At 38.5% G+C, this 25182-nt stretch overlaps 1 protein-coding gene across 8 annotated transcripts in view; it reads left to right on the top strand.

Annotated features, from left to right (window-relative positions):
* epc2 (enhancer of polycomb homolog 2 (Drosophila)) overlaps positions 1–25182 on the top strand; it is an 80747-nt gene that overhangs the window by 10235 nt on the left and 45330 nt on the right. The window contains exon 2 of one of the 8 annotated variants that reach the window (XM_069934985.1): positions 23234–23376. The exons of 6 other annotated variants lie outside the window; for them this stretch is intronic. In XM_069934985.1, coding sequence (XP_069791086.1) covers positions 23242–23376 — 135 coding nt within the window. In that variant the 5' untranslated portion in view covers positions 23234–23241. Of the gene's footprint in view, positions 1–13752; positions 13849–23233; positions 23377–25182 lie in introns of all 8 variants that reach the window. One more of the 8 variants, XM_069934989.1, reaches the window with a different exon arrangement.

Genomic DNA, 25182 nt, shown 5'->3' with positions numbered 1-25182 from the left:
TTCAAGCACTGTCACTTCGAGCAGTTTCTTACCCAAGCACTTCGAGACAGATTGGTAATGGGGTTGGCAGATCGCCAGGCAAAGCGAAAATTACTGGCAATGGATGATGAAGTAACTCGAGATCGCTTATAGAACTGGCTGCAGCTCGGAAACGGCAGACAAAAATTTGGATGTAGGCCAACAAGACCTTCTGATCAGGAGGTTTTCCCACCAACAGTGCTTCTGTTGCAGAAAATACAACCATCATCCAGAAAACTGTTTCTTCAAAAATTCCAACTGCCACCACTGCAACAAAAAAGGACATATCAAAGCGAGATGTCCAATTAAAGAAACAGTAAAACGCAGCTGGACTCAAAAAGCCGATAAACACCCAAGCAAGGTCAGAATGCTAGCAGAGAGAAAGAGAGAGATTTACCACAGGCATACCAACAAATAAGAGTTGGATAAAGAATCAAGACAATATGTGACAATCAATACCAACCTGGAACCTCAGCAGCACCTGCAATTTTTCAACCTACAATGGACAAATTAATACACGGAATGGAAGTGGGATATGACCTTAATATCTCAGGCCGCAACGACAGAGAACACTTACAAAAAGGTCCTAAACAGATTACAACAGGCCCACATATGATTGTAACAGGATAAGTGTATCTTCATGTTCCCCTCAGTGACATACTTGGGATTTACAGTTGATGAGAATGGATCTGGCGGCCATAGAAGCTATTCTCAAAACCGCATATCCAACCAACAAGTTGGAATTACAGTCCTTTCTAAGGCTTGTAAATCACTATTGGAAACATATCTATACTATTGCAGCCCCCTAAACCGCTTCAAGAAAGATAAAAAATGGTACTGGAATACAGAAACTAAAAATATAATTGATCGACTAAAAGACATATTAACGTTAACAAATGAGGTTCTGATCCACTACTACCCAAACAAGGAAGTGACTCAAATTGTTGATGCTTCAATAGTATTGTTCCAAATCACAGAAAAGGCTAGTGGTATATACTTTGCGGACATTAACTGCAAGCAAACGCAATCACGCACAACTGGATAAAGAAGGATTAGCAATAACTTTTGTGTTTATATTAAAAAAAATCCACCAATATCTCTACGAAAGAACTTTCACCCTAATCACTGATAACAAACCTCTAAGTTTGATTCTGGGCCCCCCACAAAGGGATACCAATATTAGTTGCAGCCAGAATTCAAAGATTGGCAATGCTACTAAAACATAAAGCGGGAACACTCAACAGCCATGTGGATTCCTTATCACACTTACCACTACCCGAAACTGAACAAAAAGAAGAAATTATTAAATGGAGAGGAGAAGCAGCAGCCGTCAACCAAGAACAACTACAACAACTACCCATTTCAGGCCAGAAGAATGGCAAATATACCTGAAAGGAGGCAACGTTAAGCAAAGTCTTATACTTCATCCTTAATGGATGGCCAGAATCTGAGGTCATACCAGAAGACCTGAAACCTTACTTAATACACCGCCATGAACCATCAGTTGAAGAAGGATGTTTACTTTGGGGTACCCATACGATTATCCTGGCCAAATGACAAAACACCATATTATCACAGCTGCATGAGAACCATCCAGAAGTGGTACGAATGAAAGCGCTGGCCTGGATGCATGTTTGGTGGCCATCAATAGACAGAGAGATTGAAACAGCAGTGAAAAAATGCAAAATATTTCAGTCAATGCAACCAAAAATGCCGCAGGCTGAGGCCAACCGATGGAAATGGCCTTCCAGATTCTGGCATCAGATTCACATAGACTTCGCAGGGCCATTCATGAGAGAGACTTTCCTTATAGCAGTGGACGCACATTCCAAATGGCCAGTAGTTTTGCATACAAAAAAACACCAAAACTGATTCTACAATTGAATATCTATGGTCCATGTTTGCCATATATGGATTACCTCAAGAATTGGTCACGGTCAATGGTCCCCAGTTTGCATCAGAACCTTTAAAAAAGAATTCATGTGCAACATCAATTAGACCTATTTTGTCCGCACCTTATCATCCAAGTGCTAATGAGGAGGCAGAACGCTTTGCTCAAACATTCAAAAAGGCACTGAAAACCAAGAAACTCCTAAACGCCTACTGGACTCACAGAATTGCAGATTTCCTATTGGGGTACAGAAACGCATTGCATTCTACCACAAAACGCACCCCAGCAGAATTGATGTTTGGCCGCAACCTGTGGTCAAGACTATCCACGGTTCACCCTGATCTGGACCTCCATTTAGAAAAATCCACATCACCACAAACCTTACCTAGAGCACTGGAGGTGGACAAGAGAGTACTGGCACAAAATTACAGACAATACAAAGACCTATGAGTGGTAGGGGTGATCCTACAAAAGTTCATCCCCTGCTCATACTCTTTTCTAGCGGGAGACAGACTGGAAACAACATGTTGACCATTTGGAGCTATTATCTGACACCAAAGACCACGAACTACATCACGACCTGGAGGATGTAGAACCAGGCCTGCCACAGCAATCCAACCCCTTGGGCCAAGAGAGGTGGGGGGCAGAGATGGGTAGCCCAGTAACTACGACAAGCAGTCAAGCATGTAGAACCCCAGAGGCCAGTGAAGACCGGCAGTCACCGTTGACCTGACTATTTGTGGGTCCCACCCAGAACAGCCCCGAGCAAATACTGGTTCAGCATGCCACGCTGAGAGAGAAAGAAGACCACCTGAGTGCTTTAAGGACTATGTTCCTTAATTATTATTGACTTCCTTTCCATATTATAATCACTCAGTATACGTACCCTAATTCGCACTACTAGTTATGGGGCCGATGTAGTAATGGTAGTTAGAGGGTGCCCATTCAACATTTAGTGCACGGTTTGGGGGGGGGGGGGGGGGTAGGAAGAGTGTTGTGTATAAGCCCACGTCATGACATCACCCTTGCATAGATATTAACCGGGTTAGTCTTATGGTATTAAAGAATGAGAAAAAGCATCACGTCTCTGAGTCATAATTGTATAAGTGTATACACAACAGCTGTGTTGGTTTTGATGAAAGATTTGAATTTAATAGATTTATGGAGAAGGTTTCATCCAAGAGAGAAAGACTATCCATTTTATTCAAGTAGGTATGATTCCTATTCTAGAATTGATTTATTTTTGATATCGGCACACATGTGCAATCTAGGATTCTTGAGGCAGATTATAAAGCGAGGAATTTATCTGATCATTCACCTTTGTTAATAATGATGGAAATGCCTGATAACGAAAAGACAAATTTGGAAATTTTGTGATACATTTGAATTTGGTAAATGATAAGTTTGGTAAATGGGATGCTTTAAAGGCATATTTAAGAGGTCAAATTACAAGTTTAACTTCTAAAATTAAAATATATGAGAGAGATTGATCAGTTAGAAGGAGAAATAACATTTTTGGAAAATGATCTTCAAAAGTGTGGCTCTGAGGATATAACACATTGCAAATTTATAGAACTGAGAAAGCAATTATACAACCGAAACAAAGATTTTACAAATTAGGTGAGTGATTGCATAAAATATTAGCTTGGCAATTAGTGGCAGAACAGACCTCGAGAACAATCAATGCAATAATAAAGAATAATAATTTTACTTGTAAGCCTCAAGAAATAAATCATTTAAAATATTTTTATTTGAAATTATATCATTCGGAATCTTTAAAAGATTAAAATAATATTGTTGTCTAGAATAAGTTTGGAAGAGCAAACTGAACTAAATGTTCCTTTTACTGAGATAGAGGTGAGGGAAGGCATGGGTTCATTGCAGAGCATTAAATCTCTGGGAGAAGAAGAATTTAAAAATTTGTTAATTCCTATATTTATGCAAGTATTCAATCAGACTTCAGAAACTCCTATTCTCCAAGAATCATTTTCAATGGCTATAATGACTGTGATTCCTTAAAAAAAAAAGATAGATCCTTTAAAACCTTCATTTTATAGACCTATTTCACTATTAATTGCAGATTATAAAATTGTTGCAAAAATGTTGACAAATAGAATGACTAAACAGCTGTCTAAATTAATAAATATGGGTTAGTACAGTTTTTTTTAAAAAGAGACAGTCATCAAAAAAAGTAGCTAGATTATTTAGTATAATTCATCTAGTACAAAAAAAAGGTGATTTGAGTTGCAGTGGCCTTGGATGCAGAACAGGTGTTTGATAGATTGGAATGGGATTTTTTTTGTTAGGTGTTAGAGAAATTTGGATTGAATTTTTTTTCATATTTTATTTGTAAATTAGATTAGGGCATTGTATAATAATCCTAAAGCTAAAGTAGTGACTAAGGGGACAAGTAGCTGCACCGTTTCAACTAGCGAGATCAAGTGGATAAAGGTGCCCTTTATTGCCAGCTTTGTTCATTTTAGCTATAAAACTACTTGCTCAAGCAATTCGCAATGATTTCAAAATTAAGGGATTTAGGATAGGTCAAGAAGAATATAAAAATAGTTTATTTACTGATGATGTTTTAATATACCGTACTTGACTGAGCCTGAGATATCTGTGTAAATTATATGTCCAATTGGAAGAATGTCATAAAGTTTCAGGTTATAAAATAAATTGGGGGAAAAAAGTAAAATTATGCCATTAATGGAAGATGATTATACTCAATGTCAAAGGGATACTCAATTTAAATGGCCAAAAGAGGGTATTAAATACTTAGGTATATGTATGGATAATATTTTGAAAAATGTATATAAATTTGAATTATTTACCATTACTGAAAAAGATTGAGGAAAATGTTTAAAAATGGGTTAATTTACGTATAACTTTAGTGGGAAGGGTATTAAGATGAATATATTCCCTATCTTTTCTAAACATTACTTCAATTTTTTTTCAAGAATTGAATAAATATGTAAGGAAATTCATTTGGAAAGGTAAAATGTCAAGAGTTTCTATAAAGAAACATGGAAATACGAATTGGGAGGTCTACAGCTTCCTAATTTTAAAAATTATCGAGCTGTACAAATTATATTTCTTGCTTCTTTTCTCGAAAGCAAAATATCGGCATGGATTAATATAGAATTGAATAAGATGGAAGAGAGAAAAGCAGAAGAGATTATAAGTGGGAATCAAAATTGATGGTTGGTGATAAGGATACTCCATTATTGATTAATATTTTGAATAAAATAAATGATGAGATTGGTATAAGAGGGTCTATATTGCCTAAAATGCCAATTCAAAATCCTCTTCTATCTTTTTCAAAGAATAATAAATTTTTTAATATTTGGTTTTGTAAGGGGATTGTGAGTTTTGAAATTGTTATGAAATGTGTCAATGTCATTTGAGCAATTGAGAAATAAATTGGCATAACTCATAACACCCTCTTTTGCTATTTTCAATTAGGAGCATAATTCAATGAAGGATAAGTTAGGACCAACCATGTTGTTGCCTAGCTGTAGTGAAATAGATCTTCTTGTTAGGAGGAACTGTTGAAAAGTTTACTTCTGTGATATATTCTTTATTACAAGTAGGAACAATGAGTAATTCATGTGCAGATAGAGGTGGGAAACAGATCTGAATATTGTAATTGATGAGCAAATATGTGCATATTTATGTAGGGATTATATGACCAATACTATTAATGTAAAATATAGATTAGTTCAATACAGTTTTTTACAGCAATTGTATCTTACACCGCAGAAATTGAATAGATTGAAATTAGATTTATTGGATCAATGCTTCATGTGTGGTGAAGATGTAGGAACATTTTTTTTTGCTTTCAACCTGGTCTTATCCTAATGTAAGGCCCTTTGGGCAGGTGTACAATTTTTTTTGGAACAAGTTACAGGAGTTGTTTTTCTGCAAAGTCTGGATTTATTTTTATTAGAAAACATTGAAGGAACCAGAACCAGACCTAAATTAAAATGATCAATATACTAGTTGGAATTTGTTAAGCTAGCATTAGTGGTGGCAAAGAAATGTATTGCAGTCACTTGGAAATCTGATGTATCTTTAGGTATGCCAAGATGGCTTGTAAAAATTCAAAGTTGTATTCCTTTGGGGAAAAAATACATATAACTTGAGATATATGCTATGTTTTTGCAAACATATGCTATGTTTTTGCAAATTTCGTGCCTGTATACCCAAATTATTAGGATTTAATTTGTAATAATGTCCTCTATGCTTCTAAACCTATGAGATTCTCCTCTGAATTGTAATGAAGAATTTTTATATATGTGTATTAGACAACATCTCTCTGCTATCCTAAAAAATTATTCTTTTTCTGTGTTTATATAACTATATTGTATCTTGTATATTAACTGTTCTGAAGGAGGGGAGTTGGGGGGGGGGTTTGGGTTGGGGTGAATACCATCATGTATGTCATTTTAATTTGTTTCTTTAGGAACATATAATTATGATGACTGCATACATGGAAATTTTAAAATAAAATATTCCATAAAAAAAGATTTTGGAGAATCCGATTTCAGATAATCAAAGTGGTACTGTATAGCATTCAAAAAATTTTGAGTTTGAAAATGTCTAAATAAATGCATATTAGATGGACCATATTTGTTTGAAAGTTGTTCAAAGATAACAGATCTCAAAAACATATGATATCCTTAACCTTCCAAAAAGAAAAAAACTCAGTCATTCACAGATAGCTGAAAAAAAATAGATAAAATAAAACCAGATGAAATAACATTTTTTAAATCAAAAAACCTCTGGAACTGAAGCCATGTCTGGAATGAGTGCTTGGGTATAAGATTAGTTATCAATCCTTGCAAAAGGAAGGGCAGCTCCCAAAAGGGAAACGATCAAAAATTTCTCTACTGATTTCAATTCCAGATTTACCAATGGTGGACGTTCAAATTTATCAGAATAACAAATCCAGAATATTATTTATCCAATATTAATTGCCCACTAGTAAAATCTAAGGTTAGGTAATGCCAAGCCCCACATCCTTTTTCAACATATGTAATTAAGATTTATTTAGCCCATCATTTTTATTTTGCCAAATATAGGAAGATATCTTGGAATCAATAATATCAAAAAAGGCATTCTGAAATGTTATATTGTGACCATACATAAATAGGTACTCAAATTATTTTGTCTCAAATAAAGATGAATGCAAAAATGAAACCGTAGCTCTCTCTGTTTATTTTTCTATGAAACATCTTGCTTCTCTCATTCTCTGAGAAATGTGGGTGACATGCAAGTGACCATATTATTTATAAAAGTTTATTATTAGTGCCCCTATCAGTCTGAGATTCCATAAATCTGGGTATTTAATACAACCATGATTTTTAATTGATTTAAAAATGTTACTCCTATACAAGTTGCAAATTTTAATTTTTTTTTAAATTACACCTCTCCAAGTTGTATTGAACTAATTTTATCTGTGTTTCTTCAAATAATGTTGCAACACTTCATTTAGGACAGAGTTTGGTTTTTTTTTAAGCAATCTTATCCACCTATTTGCTCATGTATTGGGTGAAAAATATTTGGTCCCTGATGCTTTTAAAATTCCCAATTAATAATTTGCTATTTTCTTTTTGATTACGCTTTGTGGTATAAAACATTTACAGGTGTTGACACAATTTTAAATTTACATTGCAGTTTTTTTTTGTGGTGGAATTTCTAAAAAGACACATGTTAAGTTTCTGAAAGAAGATGCTGCATTACTTTTTGTCCAAATCTCTTCTCATGTCCACATTTGCTACATCAATTTATTTATCTATTTTTGCCAGTGGATTTTCTTATCTCAAAGAAACTGTCATCACCTTTTTGGCGTTCCATTATTGAAAATTTCCAAATTTAGTCCAGTGATTTATAGGTAGGTTTATTGAAGAGTAAAGGACTGTCACAAAGCTGCTGGTGGAGTTTAATCCTTAGCTCTATTAGTGATGTCTGTATTAATGTATGGTACTGCCTTGGTGTTTTGGAAAATTACCACGTTGGGCATATACGATCCAGAGGTCATATTTGGAAGCTCGGTTTTAAGATTCTATGGCATTAAAGTAACCAACAAAACTTTCCAAGAGCACCACAGAAATTATGAAATGTGAAATCTGGATATAATTTCTTCTTCCTACCCAGAAAACAACCCATTGAAGCTTGTGGTTTTTTTTTTTGAAAACTTTATTTATAAATTTAAGATACATACACACAAAAAACAAACCCTCCCAACCTCCCTCTCCCAACCCCAACTAACCCCTCAAGGGGAGCAAAAAAAAGTCAATTAATTACATATGTTGTGTGATATGTCAAACTTACAATTCCAAAGGAAAAAAAAATTAAGATATTTCCAAGGCCATTCATTTCAAATAAGGCAACCACATCTTAACAAAAAAAGGGTAATTATTATACAAGTTATATGTTATCTTCTCCAAATAAATACAGGATCTTAACTCATTATGCCAACGAGCCATATTCAATTCCACATTAACTTTCCATGTGATCGAAATACATTTTCGCACTACCACCAATACCAGACAATCAAATGCCATCTGAAGCTTATCCAACTTTAAACCAGAAGTCAAAGGTACAGTGTAACCCAACAAAATAAATTAATGGATCCAATGGTAACTTAATCTTAAATAAATCTTCCAAAAAGTTTTTAATTTTTATCCAAAATGGTTGAACTTTGTCACAAGACCAAACTGCATGTAAAAATGTTCCAGTGTGAATCCCACATCTAAAGCACAAATCTGAATTACTGAAACCATATCTTTTTAACTTTTCTGGAGTCAAATATAACTGGTGTAAAAAAAATTATAATTGACTGAACTATATCTTACATTAATCAATTTTGTCACACTCTCTTGACATATAACTTCCCATTTCTGCTGCGATATATCAAAAGATAAATCTTCCTCCCATTTAATTCTAGATTTACTTAAATTTGGTTTACTCATCTTCTCCTATAACAAAGCATACATTTCTGAAATAAATCCCTTTTTTGATGCATCGAAAATTAGTCTCAAACTTAGTTAATTTAAGTTGCATCATTTCTCTTCCAAAATTATCTATCACTAAAGCTCGCACCTGATAATATACAAATAAGGAATTAAACGGTATCCCAAACTTATCCCTAAGTCTAGTAAAGGAAAGAAGCTATCCATCTTCAAAACAATCATCCACCACTTTAATACCCTTAGAATCCCAAATTCTTAAATACTGATTATTCACTGAAAAAGAAATAACTTTATTATGATATAATGGAGTTTGAGCCATAATTTTACATCTAGAACCTACAATATAATTTCTTTTTGTCCAAATCTCCAACAAATGTTTTAAAACACATATTATAACCCTGCAACAAACGGGAACTTCACTTAAATATAAATTGATGAACCTGAAACTCAGGAATACAAGCCAATTCAACTTTAGCCCACCCAGGAGATTAAATAACATCAAACATCCTATTAATAAATTTTAATTGGGTAGCCTCAAAATAATTCTGAAAATGAGGCAATTGAAGTCCACCCAAAGCATACTTCCAAGTCAATTTTTGCAATGCTCCTCTAGTTAATTTACCTTTCCACAAAAACATTCTCACAGCGGCATTGAATTCCTGAAAAAATACCTTTGGGAGTACAAAAGATATTGAATACATGGAAAAATTCATCTTAATACAGTTCACATGCTAGCCATTTCATACCCAAGGAAAAAGCCTCTAACCACTCACAAGATCAATGCTTCTCATTATCTTGTCAACTCTGTTATGTTACCCTTCATCTTCTGTTGCTTCAAGGAGAAAAGACCAAGTTCACTCAACCTATCCTCATAAGGCATGCTCTCCAATCCAGGCAGCATCCTTTTAAATCTCTTCTGCATGCTCTCTCAAAAATTCACATCCTTCCTGTAGTAACATGACCAGAACTAAACACAATATTCCAAGTGGAGTTTGTTTAAGATCTTGTATAGCTGATACATTTGTTATGAGCCCAGAGGACCTCAAAACACAGCAACAATAGAAATTCACCAAGACAAATGGTCACTCAAACAAAAGTTGCTTTTAATTATCTTTAGACATGAAAACAGAATCTAACTTATCTATTATTAACTTAACCTAACTTAACCCCCTTCTAATTCTAAGCACACATGTATGTAATGTGTGTGTAAGTTCAGAAAAGTTCTTTGATTCACAGTCCAATCTCACTTCCTGGATTATCTCTATTGAACAGGGAAACAACATTTGCAACCCTCTGATACTTTTTCTCCTCCTAGTGACTATGTGAAGATCATCACCAGTGGCTCAGCTGTCTCCCCCACCTTCCTCCACCCCCCCCCCCTCGCTTCTCACGATAGCAGGTAAATCTTGTATGGCCCTGGCAGCTTAACTAACTTGATGCTTTTCAAAAGCACCATCACATCCTCTGCATGTATGCTCAAATGTTTCAGTCTTTAAGTCAACCTGACAATTACAAAGGTCCTTTTTTCTGGTGAATACTGAAGCAAAGTAGTCATTAAGGAAGTCCACTGTCTCCTCCTCTGTATATGCACACTTTTCCACTATCACCCTTGATTAGTCCTATCCTCACACCTCATCCTCTTGTTCTTCACACATTTGAAGACTGCTTTGGGCTTTTACTTAATCTTGCTCATCAAGGCCTTCTTATGGCCACTTCTAGGTCTCCCAAGTCCTTTTTTTTTCAAGCTTTTTCCTGTCAATCCTGCAATTCTCTCAACTGCTATCAGTTTCTATCTTGACCCTCTTTTTTAGTTGAATTTGTAATGCACATTTGACATGTTAGAATTTGGATGAATTTTGGGTATTTTTCAAGTAATAAATTACCAAAAGATTGGACAAGAGAAAATCATGTATGTTGGGGCATGTTTCGCCAGTTGACTCGGAGGATGGTCTAAACCTCTTTTTTTTTTCATCTAAAGCTTCAGTGAGTGATAGGATGTTCATTAATTTATACATAATTGGGAAATCAATCTGATTTTATTTCTAATTTTATTCCATCTTCCAACACAATTAATGGCTAATTATCAGAAAAAGAAAGTACTTTTAATGTGACTGATCTCCAGCAGCTAAAATGTTATTAAATTGTTTTAATGCAGTTTTCAAGACTACAATGTAGAATTATCTACATTGAGGATCATGTAATGTTAAATAAATATTTGTATTGGTGACGATTTCATTATTGTTGCTCTTAATATATTGCAGATGTCCTAAATGATAGAAATAAAATAGTTTGTCATCAAGTAAAAATCACCAGAGAAATTATTGCAAACTTTGTTGTTCTGCTTTATCCTTTGCAGTGGATAGAAAATTGATTCATTAATCTTTTTCATGTCCATTACAATCTCAGTCATAAAAAGGTTTTTTTTTTAAATTCTGGACTTTGGCACAGATATTAATTTCTCCTTTTAAGGAGAAATTTGCAGCATCAGATCGACTTTAAGATCTGACTCTTAAAACAACATTTTGACATGTAATGTTTCTTTGAAGTCCTAAAGTTTCACCTTAGAATAGTGGGTTGTGGAAAGATCCATGGGGCAGTGAGGAAAAAGGGGACATTCTGAACCTTCAGTCTTGTTATCATTCAGTCTGCTGCAAAGTTAAATGAAGAAACCAGTGCAATAACTTTCTGGCCAGACTTGGGGTGGCAATAGTGAGCAAAATAAATGGCGACAAGGGATGCTCACGAGAGCTAGTCTCGGTGGCTGCCATGTTGTACTGGCTCAGGGCTGACACTAAACCTCCCCACCCACCCCCCATCTCAGCGCCGACATTAAAACCTCCCCCCATCTCGGTGCCGACACTAAATCCCCACTCAGCGCTGCCATTACCCCCCCCACCAACTGCATGCTGCACTGTTGTATTGGGTGGGTGGGTGGGTGCTTGGGATGTGGCCTGGAGGCCAAGGGGGTGGCAGCCCAAAAAAGTTTGGGAGCCACTGCTTTTGAATATAATACATAAGAAGGATGGTGAAAACCACCTCCTTTAGCATGTCATTCCGTTTACCGCAAACACTGGTAAATTTCAAGTGTCTACTCGTGTTTCAGAGAAGTTAACAAGTACACCTTTTTACTAGGAGTGTCTGGTAGTACTTGCCAGTTTAGTGCTTAAATTTAGGAATAAAATTGGATTGTCTTCAAGAGCCAGCTACTATATGGAAAATTACAAGAGCATTGTGTCTAAAAATCTGAAGAGATGACATCGGAGAGACTAGACGCACACTGGGAGATCGCTTTGTTGAGCATCTCTGCTCTGCTGCAGTCACGTGGATCACCCAGGGGTCACCCAGTTCTGCCCTCCACCCCACTCCCTTACTGACATGTCAGTTCATGGTCTTATGTACTGCCTCCTCTTCTGACAGGGCACTCACCAATTGGATGGCATTAATATTGACTTCTCTGGCTTTTGTTAAAATCCCACCCTCCCCACTTAATCTCTCCATTGCCTGTCTCATTTTGCACAGACATATCTTCCACCTACACACTTATCACATCCAAAGAACACCTTTTGTTATTTTGGATTCTTCCCTCATTGTTTGAATCCTGAGATGTTCTGTTATATCATGTTTCTGCCCTTTCTGATTTTTTTTTTCCCCCCCTTGAAGGGCTCGGGGCCAAAACATCAGCAATATATTTTTGTTAAAAAGATCCCAGATGCTGAAGAACCCAGCTGAGATCCTCCAGCATTTTGGTGTTTTTAAATTATTTTCTTTTTTTTAAATGTTGGTGTCAGGAAAATGAACAATGTAACACCATTAAGAACTGCCTTTTGATGGAAAAATGTACATTTTTCACTATCCTTCCTTTGTGTAGAAATATTTTCAGTGCATTAATTGTTCTTGATGTATTCTGTTTCTAAAAGGGAATGAATGGAATCTGTACAAATTACCCTTCTTCACATTTTATAATTGGACTGCTCCTCTGGCTCAGGGATGAGTTGCATCCACTCTAATTCTATCGATGTTGGCAGCAGAAGCCATAATGCAAATATCCACAGACCTTGTTTCAAGCGGGGAAGGGAGGCACATGAATTGTTTTGGACATGGTGATCTCTTCACTGAATGGCTTGCAAAACAAAGTTTTTCACTGTATCCCAGTTCAACACGTTTGACTTCTGATTGCACTCAACTAATTAATGCACTTCTCACTTATCTCCGCTACTTCTCTTTGTCGAGTCATTGTCAGCCAGTGATTCCCTTTTCATTGGTGCTCTTTTACTTTTTAAGAGGTTTTGGGAGCATCACTGAAATGTTTAACTTCTCTATTAAATACAATGGTTTCCCCCTTATCTGCTGTTTTGGTTCTCCCATTTATCCGCGTTTTCAGTTCCCGTGTCAATCACAGAAAATTCCAGAAATAATTCATAAGTTTTAAATTGTGCACCGTTCTGATTAGTGTGATGAAATCTTGCACTGTCCTGCCTGGGAAATGAATCATCCCTTGGTCCAGCATATCCATGCATCTACGCTGTATATGCTACCCACCTGTTAGTCACTTAGTAGCTATCTCAGATATCAAATCGACTGTCACGATATTGCAAGTGCTTGTATTCAAGTAACCTTTTTTTTAATATTGTTATAATTGTTCTATTTTATTATTAGTTATTGTTAATCTCTTGTTGTGTCTAATTTATAAATTAAACTATTATAGATAGCTATGGGAAAAAACATATACCGTATATAGGGTTCAGAACAATCTGCGGTTTCAGGGATCCGTTAGGGGTCTAAGACCATATCCCCTGCGTTTAAGGGGCGGAGGGACTACTGTACTGTAATTTCTTCCTGTGATATGACTTGGAATTGTGCCTGTTTCAGATACGCGAATGACGAAATCTGTTGGAATTAAATTGAGTGTAACTGGAGAGTAGGAGAGGTGCTGATGTTAATTTGCTTATTCTGCTAGTCATTTAGGTGAGTCATTATTATCATTTATGCTTTTAGGTGCCTTTTTGGATTATTTCGTAGAAATAATCATTACTGCTCACTGATCCTTGTGCCAAGTTTGAGCTCTTGTTCTTCCTTAGGATCTCTGTCTTTGTGAACATGCTGGGGGATGGAGTGAATTTCATTGTTGGTGCCTGCCAAGATGTGATAAATTGTCCAGATTTTCCAGGATTTTTTTTGTGAACATCTGTTGGAAGGTAGTCTGAAGAGTGGTTAGACTTTCATTTTGCACGTGTCAGGATAAGGCTTATTCTCTGAGTGAGCGGAGAAAAAAATAGGACTTCATGACTGAAATTTTGATGACCTGTGTTTTAGAGTGGAGACGGTGAATGCAGGTTGGATAACTCCCACTTGTCTTTTTAAATTGGTTCCACACTAAAGGACCACTTGATTGAATTGAGATCCAGTACAAGAAAGGCTGAGAAAATTATTGGGCCAATGAGAAAGCCTCACTTGACTGCTCTGCATAATGGTTGTTCTGAATGTTGTGAACCATTGGTTAAGATCAATGCTTGCATGTCATCATGAAGCACAATTGAGAGGAACTTCATGGTTGCTCTCTTGTTGGGAATCAGAGGTTTTCCAGAATTCATAAAAGACCACTTTAATTAACTTTACTGCGCCTCTCTTGGAATTGTTATGCATTGAAAGTTACATCCATTATACCTTCAGATAACAGAATTGGGAGTAAAATTTCGGGAAGAGGGATTTTATGAGCAGTGCATCAGTCATTCAGCAGTCTCACTGACTGTGGGAAGAAGCTGTTTCTCACCCTAATGGTTCTGGCTCTGATACGCCTGTATCTCTTTCCTGACTGGAATAGCAAAAAGTTGCAGTGTGCGGGGTGATAGGAGTCTTAACCATTTTGCAAGCCCTGTTCAGGCAACGATCCCAGTAGATCATGTCGTTGGGGGAGGAGGGAGACCCCAGTGATCCTCTCTGCTGCTCTTGTGGTCCTGTGGATTGACCTCCAATTCAGTGCTTTACAGCAGCAGTAGTTTCTGTAGAAAGTTCATTGGTGATGGATGATAGCCTTGCCCGCCTCAGACTTCTCAGAAAGTGCAGTCGCTGTTGTGCCTTCCTGACAAGTGAGGAGATGTGTGTCCAGGATGGGTCACTATTTCAGTGGACTCCAGGAACTTGGTTCTTTCTGCCTTCCAATACAGAGTTATTGATGCGTAGTGGAAGGTGGTCATCCCTAGTCCTCCTGAAGTCCTCAATCATCTCCTTTGTCTTGTCCACTTTGAGACTCAGGTTGTAAAGCCTGAGAATCCGAAAATCCAGACTGCTTGGGGATTGGTTCAGTTTAGATTTTCTGGATGCTCGGGCAAGAGGAATAAAGAGATGAACAGGTAAATTTTGATAGTTTATTCATCTGCAAATACAGCATGCTTCATTTATCAAAATGAGCAGTTTTAAACAAAAATAAAATGGGTACTTTTTGCCGCTGTGTCTCTGTGGCACTTACACATGCACACACGCATACAAAATTTTGAAAATTTGAGAGTTTTTGAAAAGTCTGGATTCTCGGGTGGTCCAGATTTTTTGTATCTAGAGTTTTGGACTTCGGCTATATTTTGACTACATCATGTTTACTGGAGAATTTTGTATTTTGATGCAAATCGTCATGTACCAAAATTTGATGATTACCAGTTTGCAGTCAGAAAATGATGAATAAGACTGATAGCATAACCAATTTAAGAGAGAAATATACACTGATATTTTATCTATCTTGTTTAATAACAACTTATTGGAATTTAAAAAATTCTTTTTGCTGTGTGATCAAATAAATCATTAAGTGAAAAGTATTACTAATTATCAATTCAAGGTTCATTTGTTGTCCTATACATAATCCACAAAATTCAATTTTGTTTGCTGTAAAGGCACGTAAAGAGGTGTCACGAGCTTGGCATCCCCCATCACTAAAAGAAAAAGTAAAAGAGAGTCCCTTGGTGTTTGTGGATTCACCTATTGCATTCCAGTGGTGAACCAGAGCTCATAATTTAAACCTCCGATATGATTTGGAACCTTTTGATGCTTGAAGCCCTTCAATAGCACTGCTTGTCATCGCCACCCTCATGAACTCCAGTCATTGTTCCTGGTTCTCAAGAGCCAGTCTCACGATTCGTTCTGCCTCCAAGTCCTTTGCTGGTCTGCTACTGTGTTCATCTCACTGTGTGTTCCTCTCCCGAGCTTCTTCTTGGCAGTGGGCAGTTCTGCTCTGGTGCCCAGCACTCAAGCCTGAAACCCTTGTGGTCTGCTGCCAAGCATGGTGACCATTTAGATTTCCCTTGCTTTTAAATTTAAATTAAGAATTGATTGTGCTGATTTGTGCTGTTATTTTGTCACTAAATTGTATCTGGTTCAAAATAGGTCCCATGGTCATTTTACTTGTTAGTATTCAAACTTTTAATTGCATCTTTAACTCAACACTATGGCACAATATTAAGAACTGAGGTTAACAATCTAATCTTCCATTTATTGTGGAATAAGGAAGATGATTAATTAAGATAGAATGCATTGTACAAGTTGTTTTAAAATATCAATGTGACTGCTGCATTTGAGTTTTTAAAATAATTCATTTAAAGTTAATGTTGCAAATATTGAAATAGTTATATGATGAAAATTATAGGGTTTGGGGGCTATGATGCTGGTGTATGTCCCAATTCTAGATTCTTGCAGTATGGAAATAGACCCAATATGTCCATGCTGAACAATATGGCCTCCTGCTTTAGTCCCACTTTCTACATTAGCTTCCCATCCATGTAGTTATTCCAAGTATTTCTTCAATGAGACTAACACTTTCATTGCAACTTCAGTTTTGCTGATAATCTATTGAGAGGAAAGTTGAAAGAAGACTACATATGGTATATGTAGTTGGCAAAGAGGGGTTGAGTAAATATACAGTCATTTAATATTGATTATATTGGCAAGTTGTGTTGCAGCTGTATATTCTTTCTTCTTTGGCTTGGCTTCGTGGACGAAGATTTATGGAGGGGTAATGTCCACGTCAGCTGCAGGCTCGTTTGTGGCTAACAAGTCCAATGCGGGACAGGCAGACACTGTCAATGTCATCAGCCGGCAAGCCAGTTGGAAGGCTCCCCGCACAACCAGTCACTTCTCCCACCTGTCGAGCGGTGCAGCGGATGGGCGAGCGCCTGTGATGTCCTGTCGGCGCGACGGGCATGGCAGGCTGTGCACGGCCCCCGGGCAGCGCGAGCCCCGCGTGACTGGCACCGGACGGCCCTTCCACAGCACGAGCGCACTTCTCCCGGTCGCCACAGCCTTCAGCGCTTGCACCCGCGTGGACCCCAGGGATGGCTGGTTCGGCCTTGCACGTGAAGAGAGAGATGGTGGCTGTCCGCAAAGGCTGATCGGCAGCACGCTGGGCCTGAGTGGGTGGGTCAGCAGGGGTGGGCAGAGGGTGTTGTGAGGAGTAATGGGCAGGGGAAGTTATGGTGGTGCGAGGGGCAGTTAGAGGGAGTGATGAGTAGAAGGAGGGGTGGATAGGGAAGTGGTAAAAGGGGAGGGGCAGGGCGAGTAGGGGAGGGGTGATTAGAGGGTGAGAGACGAGTAGAGGGCGGAACAGGTTGAGGGGAGAGGCAGTAGAGGGGCGTGTATAGGATGGGGTGGGTAGAGGCAGAGTGAGTGGAGTGAGGGGTGAGTAGAGGTTGGGTAAAGGACTGGTCAGGTAGAGGGATGGTGGGTCGAGGGTGAATAGAGACCTAGAGCCTGAGGAGTGAGCAGGAAATGCTGAGTCCTGATGCAGGCCAAAATGGACACAGCCTGTGAATGCTGACTACATCTCCACAGGGACCAAATATGTTTTCCTCAGGTCAAGCAAAGGGTGAACTTGACCTACCTACTCCTGACCTGTAACATTATCCTCCTAAAGTTATATCCTAAAGTTTAACATTACATATGTTGAAAGAAGAGAAAACATGCAGATGTTGTTGAAAATTTTCAATAAATATTTAGTTCGGCCCTCGACTTAGTCCAAGTTTTTAATTTTGGCCCTCCGTGAATTTGAGTTTGACTCCCCTGTACTAAAGGGTATAGGTTTATAGTGAGGAAGTGTAAAGGAGATCTGTGAGGACAAGTTTTTAGAGCGGTATGCACTGCTGAAGCAGCTACAATAAAAACATTCAAAAGACATTTGGACAGCCACAAGGCTGGCAAGGAATAGAGGGGTATGCAGCATGTGCAGATAGGTGGGATTAATTTAGATTGGCAGCATGGTGCTCCACTGTTCAGCATCAGAATTTATTATCATGAAGAAGTCATGAAATTTGGTGTTTTGTGGCTGCATAATAGTGCAAACAATCATAACCATCTTGCAAAATTACTATATAAAAAATTTAAATAGGAGAGCATGAAAAGTAAGGAGGTGTCTTTGGTTCATTGATTATTCAGGAATCTGATGGCAGCAGGAAAGAAGCTGTCCACGTGCTGTTGAGTGCTGACCCTTATGCTCCTGTCCCTTTTTCCCAATGGTAGTGAAGTGAAGAGGGCATGGCCTGGGTGATTCCATATTGTGAATCTTAAGGTTCTTTATTCTGAATGTTTCTGTGCAAAAAGGCTATTTTGGTGATGTCTTGGGTAAACTTGTACCTCTCACTTTGTTCGTTTTAGATTGGTCAGTGCTCAAGTTACCGAAAGAAAATAGACACACACACCGAGAGCAGTTCAGTTTATACAAGTCTTTATTACTAAATCTAAAGCTGAATTCACACTACAATATGCAATCCCTTCCCAATTATACTTATCAATGCCTGGACTGGTCCCAACTTCCAAAGCGAGGCGATGACTGCACACTTGTAGTAGGTTGTCTGGGCGCCAGTAGCAGCTTCTCCACCTCCCCGGACCAGGACGTCGGTTTGGAATCTTAAAGTTCTTCTTGCTGAGAGATGTTGTTACCTCTTGGAGAGTCTCAAACTTCAGCAGTGGGACCATGGCTTATATTACCCAAAAGTTTACTTCAGATCTTATCTCTTTGAACAAATGATTTAATTATCTTCAAGGTCTCCTGACAGTCTGCGACCAACAAAAGACAACTGCATCTCTTGGCCTCATGGTGGAAGTTAGGTAATGTCTACTCATTCATATGCATCCCTGGGCACCATAGTGGAATTTAGATTATGTCTTCTGATGCAAATGCATCCCTTCTTGCATAAACTGGTCTAAATCCTCCATTACAGGTGAGAATGTTTGTGATGGAGAAATTAACTTAATGGTCTTTTGTGATATTCCTGTTTGCTTTAAAATGCATTGTGGATATGTGTTGTCTTTAACTCCTTCCTTTTGTTGCTTCATCTAAATTTTATCAATGTTAGTTATTAACGCATTGACTAATGGAATTGGCTTTATTTTAAATATAATATTAACCTCTTTTTGCTTTCCTCAATAATCTCTGTTCAAGTGATCAGAGCTCAGGTCTCCCATTTGAAGAAAAGGGTCTGAACATGCCATTTCCCAGTTGTGTAACCTCTCCATTGCATAGATATCACACCGAAGATGACATAGTTTTAAACAAAAATTAAAATCTCCCCCAACCAGTACATTTTGATTTCTTTCTACTGTTTTTAAAAAGATGTTCTATATAAAGGATTCATCATCAAAATTAATATTCATAATCATCCAGGATTCTGCAAATATTAATGTGCCATTACAAACCTTCCCGCTGGATCAATGGATGTGTCTTCAACCAAAACCAGTATATTTTTATTCATTAAAATTACCCCCCTTGCTTTAGAATTAAGAGGATATGATTTGTCCCACACAATCTCTTTTTAATTTATTATGTTCCAATTTTGAAAGAAAGGTGTGTTTCCTATAACAAAACTATATCTGCCTTTATTTTTTTTTGTGTGCCAAGACACTTTTTAGTTTTATGTGGCTGTTTAAACCATTAATATTATAACTAATTTTAATGTTTTACTCATATTTACACATATCCAGCTCTATAATATGACCCTTTTGATTATCCATACTGTACAGTGGTTTTTCCCTTTTTAAAAATGTGTGCAATGCCCCTGCTCTGACGATGATGTATACAAAAAAACCCAGAAGCCCATGAAAAAAGCCTGCAGTACCATCTGAGAAATAACTTTTTTTCTTCTTCCCCCCCCCCTTCAGTGCCATTTTGTAAAAATCTCCTCTAGCACCATTAAACCCCCTTAAATCAGAGTATCTGCCTTGCTACTATTTTCTGAAATAGTACTCTCTTTCAAGCTCTCCACATTTGTATATTACTTTAGTTAACTGCTCAAAACAGTTCAAGATATAACTCTTTTTACTTTTAACCAGACTTTAACATTTACAGTTCACTTTATCTTTTTATTGTTCTTCTTTCTATAGTTCATTCTTGGGTCCCCCTTATAGTTCTTATCTACCTCCTTTGGGGATATATAAAATCTTTGGGGTCCCTCTGACACATCACTCCTCGGCGTCACTTGGTATAGCATCGAGTACTTTATATTCCATGTTCTCAATTATCTTTTAACGCCATCAAATTCTTTCCTTTCTTTAACCAGGTTTGCCCTTAAATCTTGAAAAATAGAACTTTTCTGCCTTCTGACTCAATTGGGCTATTGTTTTCCCTGGCATTTTCAGCTGCTGTTTTTAATGTTGCCTCCCAATCCCAGTAACTTAAAAATCTTACAATGATTAATCATGGTCTTCGATCTTCTGCAGCAACTGTCTTCTGGGGCCGAGGCACTGGTGAGCTCTCTCCACAAGCCAGCTCTCCTTGAATCTTCCTGCTCCCAATATTCATGGGATCCATTAATAAAAGGCGCTCACCAGGTCGTTTCCTTCAGTCCCTTCTTTTAGCCTGACAATTCGGACATTATTTCTTCGACTGAAGTTTTCCATATGGTTGATTTTTATCTAGCAGCAGTTGTTTATCCAGTTTATATTACTTTGCATTTTCCTCCAGGGTCTTTAGTTTGTCATGGGTCATTTTCGACTTGGCCCACCCGAGATGTTGAAGGTTTAATTGTTGTCGATATCAATGCTATTTTTTACTGCCACCCCTGTTATGCATTTTCCACTTTAGAGAATTGTCCACTCAAAATCTCCATCTTTTCCAGCACTCTTGAAGATCTTGTGTTGGCCCCTCCATCTCTTGGGTTTCTTCAGACATCATGGTGGTACCTTCTTCATCAGTCCCTTATGTCAACAATCTCGGCGACTTTTGTGCTTCCTAAGTTTTTTTTTAGTCTTACTTTTCTTACCTGTCGTTCCTTTGTTTTTAGCACAAAACATTTTTGATTTGATGACTTTGAATTGTCCTTTTAATCATTCTTCACTGAGACGTCTTCCAACCCATGCCTTTGTGGTGTGACACTATCGAGCAGGCTTATTATGTCACGGGGCGGGACTTCTGCATCTTGCTCAGGACTAGGAGGGAAAAGCCTGTGCATGTAGATATTCACTAAGTGCAGGGTAAAATAAAACAAGCTACGAACACGACTGCAGGCTCAAGGTCATTTTTATAACGAGCATGTCTGAACCCAACATGACATGGTGTCAGAAGTGGTGCTTTGAGCCACAGAGAGAAGGACAGGCTGTGAAAGAATAAAAGTGAAAGAGGTGAGCTAAAATGGAGGATGAGCCTGAACATGTAGAGGCACCCCGAGACTGCAGCAGCCTGCAGAAACAGTAGACGTGTTCATTACAGCCTTGTAGGCACTGGCAGAGAACTGCATATATGGGGATCTGCACGACAAACTTTTATGCGACAGACTAGTAGTGGGTCTAAGAGATTCATCACTGTCAGAGAGGATGCAACTCAACAAAGACCTCACCCTCATGAAAGCAGTCACAATGGCTAGACAGAGGCAAAAAAGCAGCAGGAAACCGACTTGCGAGAAATGTGTGCAAGCAAACTAGCAGTAGATACAGTGCAACTTAAGAGAGGAAGACAGCAGAAGTTTAAAGGAAAAGGGCAGACGCCAGGACAGCAAAAAGTTAAAACCTTAAAGTAGAATGCAAGCCATGCCCCAAGCACGGAAAACTACCGTTCCACCCAGCATTGCAATGCCCAGCCAGGAGTGCAGAATGGCACAACTGCGGCAAATGAGGACACTACGGAAAAGTCTATAGGTCAAACCGCATGGTGAATTAGATAGAGGAGGATGTGAACAGATGGCCGACATTAATGTAGGAGGCAGTAAAGTGACCTTCAAAATCGACAATGTTACAGCCATTCCCGAGCAGGTGTTCAAAAGAATTGTACTCAAGAGACAGCAAGCTAGGAAAAACATAGAGATCACTCTACAGTCCAGGGGTAGTGAAATTAATGGTCCTGGGATCGACAAAAGAAACGCTCTCATAAGAGAGAGGAGCACCACAGAAGAAGCGTAAGTGATGAGAGACTTACAAGCAGTGCATTGAGCAGACCAGCTTCGGTGAGACTCCAGCTAGTGGCCAGATTAGACGCCCTAGACCAGGAGTCGACCAGGAAGGCATACCCCAAAATTTGCGATGGAGTCAGGCTAATGCTTCACTAAACTTCATTAAACTCAAGCCTGATGGGTCAGCATGCAGGGAAAAGTTTATACTTCCTTCGGTGGATCAAACCCAAGGCATGCTCACTGTTGCACAATATTTTACCAAGTTGGATGCTGTCTTGCGTAAACTTATACCTCTCATTTTGTTCATTTTAGATTGGTCACAGTGTTTGAATACCGAAAGAAAATAGACACACACACACACTGAGAACAGTTCAGTTTATACAAGGCTTTATTACTAAATCTAAAGCTGAATTCACGCTACAATATGCAAGCCCTTCCCAATTATACTTATCAATGCCTGGACTGGTCCCAACTGCCAAAACGAGGCGATGACTGCACACTTGTAGTAGGTTGTCAGGGCACCGGTAGCAGCTTCTCTACCTCCCTCGACCGGGACGTTAGATGGACTCTTGAAGTTCTTCTTCTTGCTGAGAGATGTTGCCACCTCTTGGAGAGTCTCAAACTTCAGCAGTGGGACTATGGCTTATATTCCCAAAAGTTGTTTATTTCAGATCTTATCTCTTTGAACAAATGATTTAATTATCTTCACGGTCTCCTGACAGTCTGCGACCAACAAAAGAAAAGCATCTCTAAGCCTCATGGTGGAAGTTGGATAATGTCTACTGATTCATATGCATCCCTGGGCCCCATAGTGTAAATTAGATAATGTTCTTCTGACTGCATCCTGGGCCCCATGGTGGAATTTAGGTGTGTCTACTAAATATGCTGGGCCTCATGGTGTAAATTAGAATGTCTGCTGATTCTAAAAAAAACAAACAGGTTCTCAGCCTTGCAGCTGCAGAAGTTAAAAACACAGTTTAAATCTTCCATTACAGATGCGAACATGGGATTTTGGCAAATTCCTTTGTCTGAAGTATCATCTTTCAACATGACATTTATCACACTATTCGGGCATTACTATTTCAACTGCCTACCCTTCGGTATCTCCTCTGCTGCTGAACACCTCCAGAACACAATGGTGAGTGAAGTTACTGCAGGCCTGGAAGGAGTTGTCTGCCATCTTGGACAATGTCCTCATTTGAGGGTCCATACAGTCCTCGATCGAGCAGAAAGGGTAGAGGTCACACTCAATGTGGCGGTGTGAGTTTGGAAGGAGGCAGATCAAACTTCTGAGGTGCATCATCTCAGGAGACATCATGAGAATAGATCCAGACAAGACGTGAGCTGTGCAGGACGTGAAGGAGCTGATAAACATTAGTGAGCTCAGAAGTTTCCTCGGTGTGGTGAACCAACTAGGGAAGTTCTTACCAAACCTTACTGAAAAGGACAAACCACTGAGAGAACTGTTGTCCAAGAAAAATCAGTGGAGCTGGGGACATGAGCAACAGAAGGCATTTAGTAACCTCAAGTAAAACCTATTATCCATACCAGACCTTCAGTTGTATGATCCAAATTAGGCAACTTAAAATATCAGCTGATGCTTAATCATATGGACTGGGAGCAGTACTACTACAGAATGATGGATACAATTGGTCACCAGTTGCTTACGCTTTCAGATCACTAACAGAAACAGGGCAACAGTACACACAGCTGGAAAAAAGGCATTGACACAGACATGGGCTTGGAGAGATTCAGTAATTTTATTTTGGGACTACAGTTCCAGTTGGAGATGGACTACAAACCACCTTTTAGTCTGCTAGGTGGGCAAGTGGTGGATTTGCTGCCGCCACGGATACAGAGGTTCAGGATGAGGTTGATGAAATACTCATACACTATCTCACACACACCTAGAAATAACCTCACAACTGCAGATACACTCTCTCACTCCCCACTACGGGACAGAACCACGAGTGCTGACAAAGACCTCATGGAGGACACTAATATTTATGTTGAGATGATGATGGAAAACCTCCCCACAAGTGATAGATACCTGACAGAGCTCTGAGAGCAACTAAGTGCTGATGGTGTATGTGTGCATGTCATGAAATACTGCATTGGAGGCCAACCAGACAGAAACCAGTTACAAGGACCAAACACCACTTACAAGAGAGTGCCGTTCTGAGTGTGCACAATGGACTACTTCTGAGTGGTATGAGATTAGTTATTCCAGCTAACATGTGGAACAAGGTACTCAAGAAAATACACGAGGGCCACCAGGGGGTTGTAAAGTACCGGGTACATACCAATCAAACTGTGGTGGCCAGGTCTGAGTAATCAAATAAGCGAGGTTGTCTTGAGGTGCAGAGAGTGCATCCAGGAATGGACAAATGTAAGAGAACCACTGATGCTGAGTAAATTCCCTGACAGGCCCTGGCAAAAACTTGGTGCAGACTTATTCGCTCTTGGAGAGAACACATACTTATTAATGGTGGACTATTTCTCGAAATTCATAGAAATAGCACAACTCAGCCTGACATATGCAGAAAAAGCCTTTGCTAGGGTCGAATGGGATTTTTTTTATTTAAAGTATTGGAGAAGTTTAAATTTGGCCCTTTTTTTATTGGTTGGGTTAAAGCTTTATAAACGAACCCGACTGCTAGGGTGGTGACAAATGGTCAAGTTTTCATCATCGTTTAAATTGACACGTTCAACTCGACAAGATTGTCCGTTGTCACCAGCTCTGTTTGCATTGGCTATTGAACCGTTGGTTCAAACAATAAGGAAGAATGAACAGATAAGAGGGATGAGAGTTATGGATGAAAAGTATGAGATTAATTTATTTGCAGATGATGTCTTGATATATTTAACAAACCCAGTACAATCATTGCCACATTTGCGGGTATGTTTATTACAATATGGAACATTATCTGGATATAAAGTTAAC

Source organism: Narcine bancroftii, chromosome 4 (genome assembly GCF_036971445.1).
Source record: "Narcine bancroftii isolate sNarBan1 chromosome 4, sNarBan1.hap1, whole genome shotgun sequence".
Taxonomy (NCBI): Eukaryota; Metazoa; Chordata; class Chondrichthyes; order Torpediniformes; family Narcinidae; genus Narcine; species Narcine bancroftii.
The sequence above is the reverse complement of the archived record's forward strand: the minus strand, read 5'-3'. Positions and strand labels throughout refer to the sequence as shown.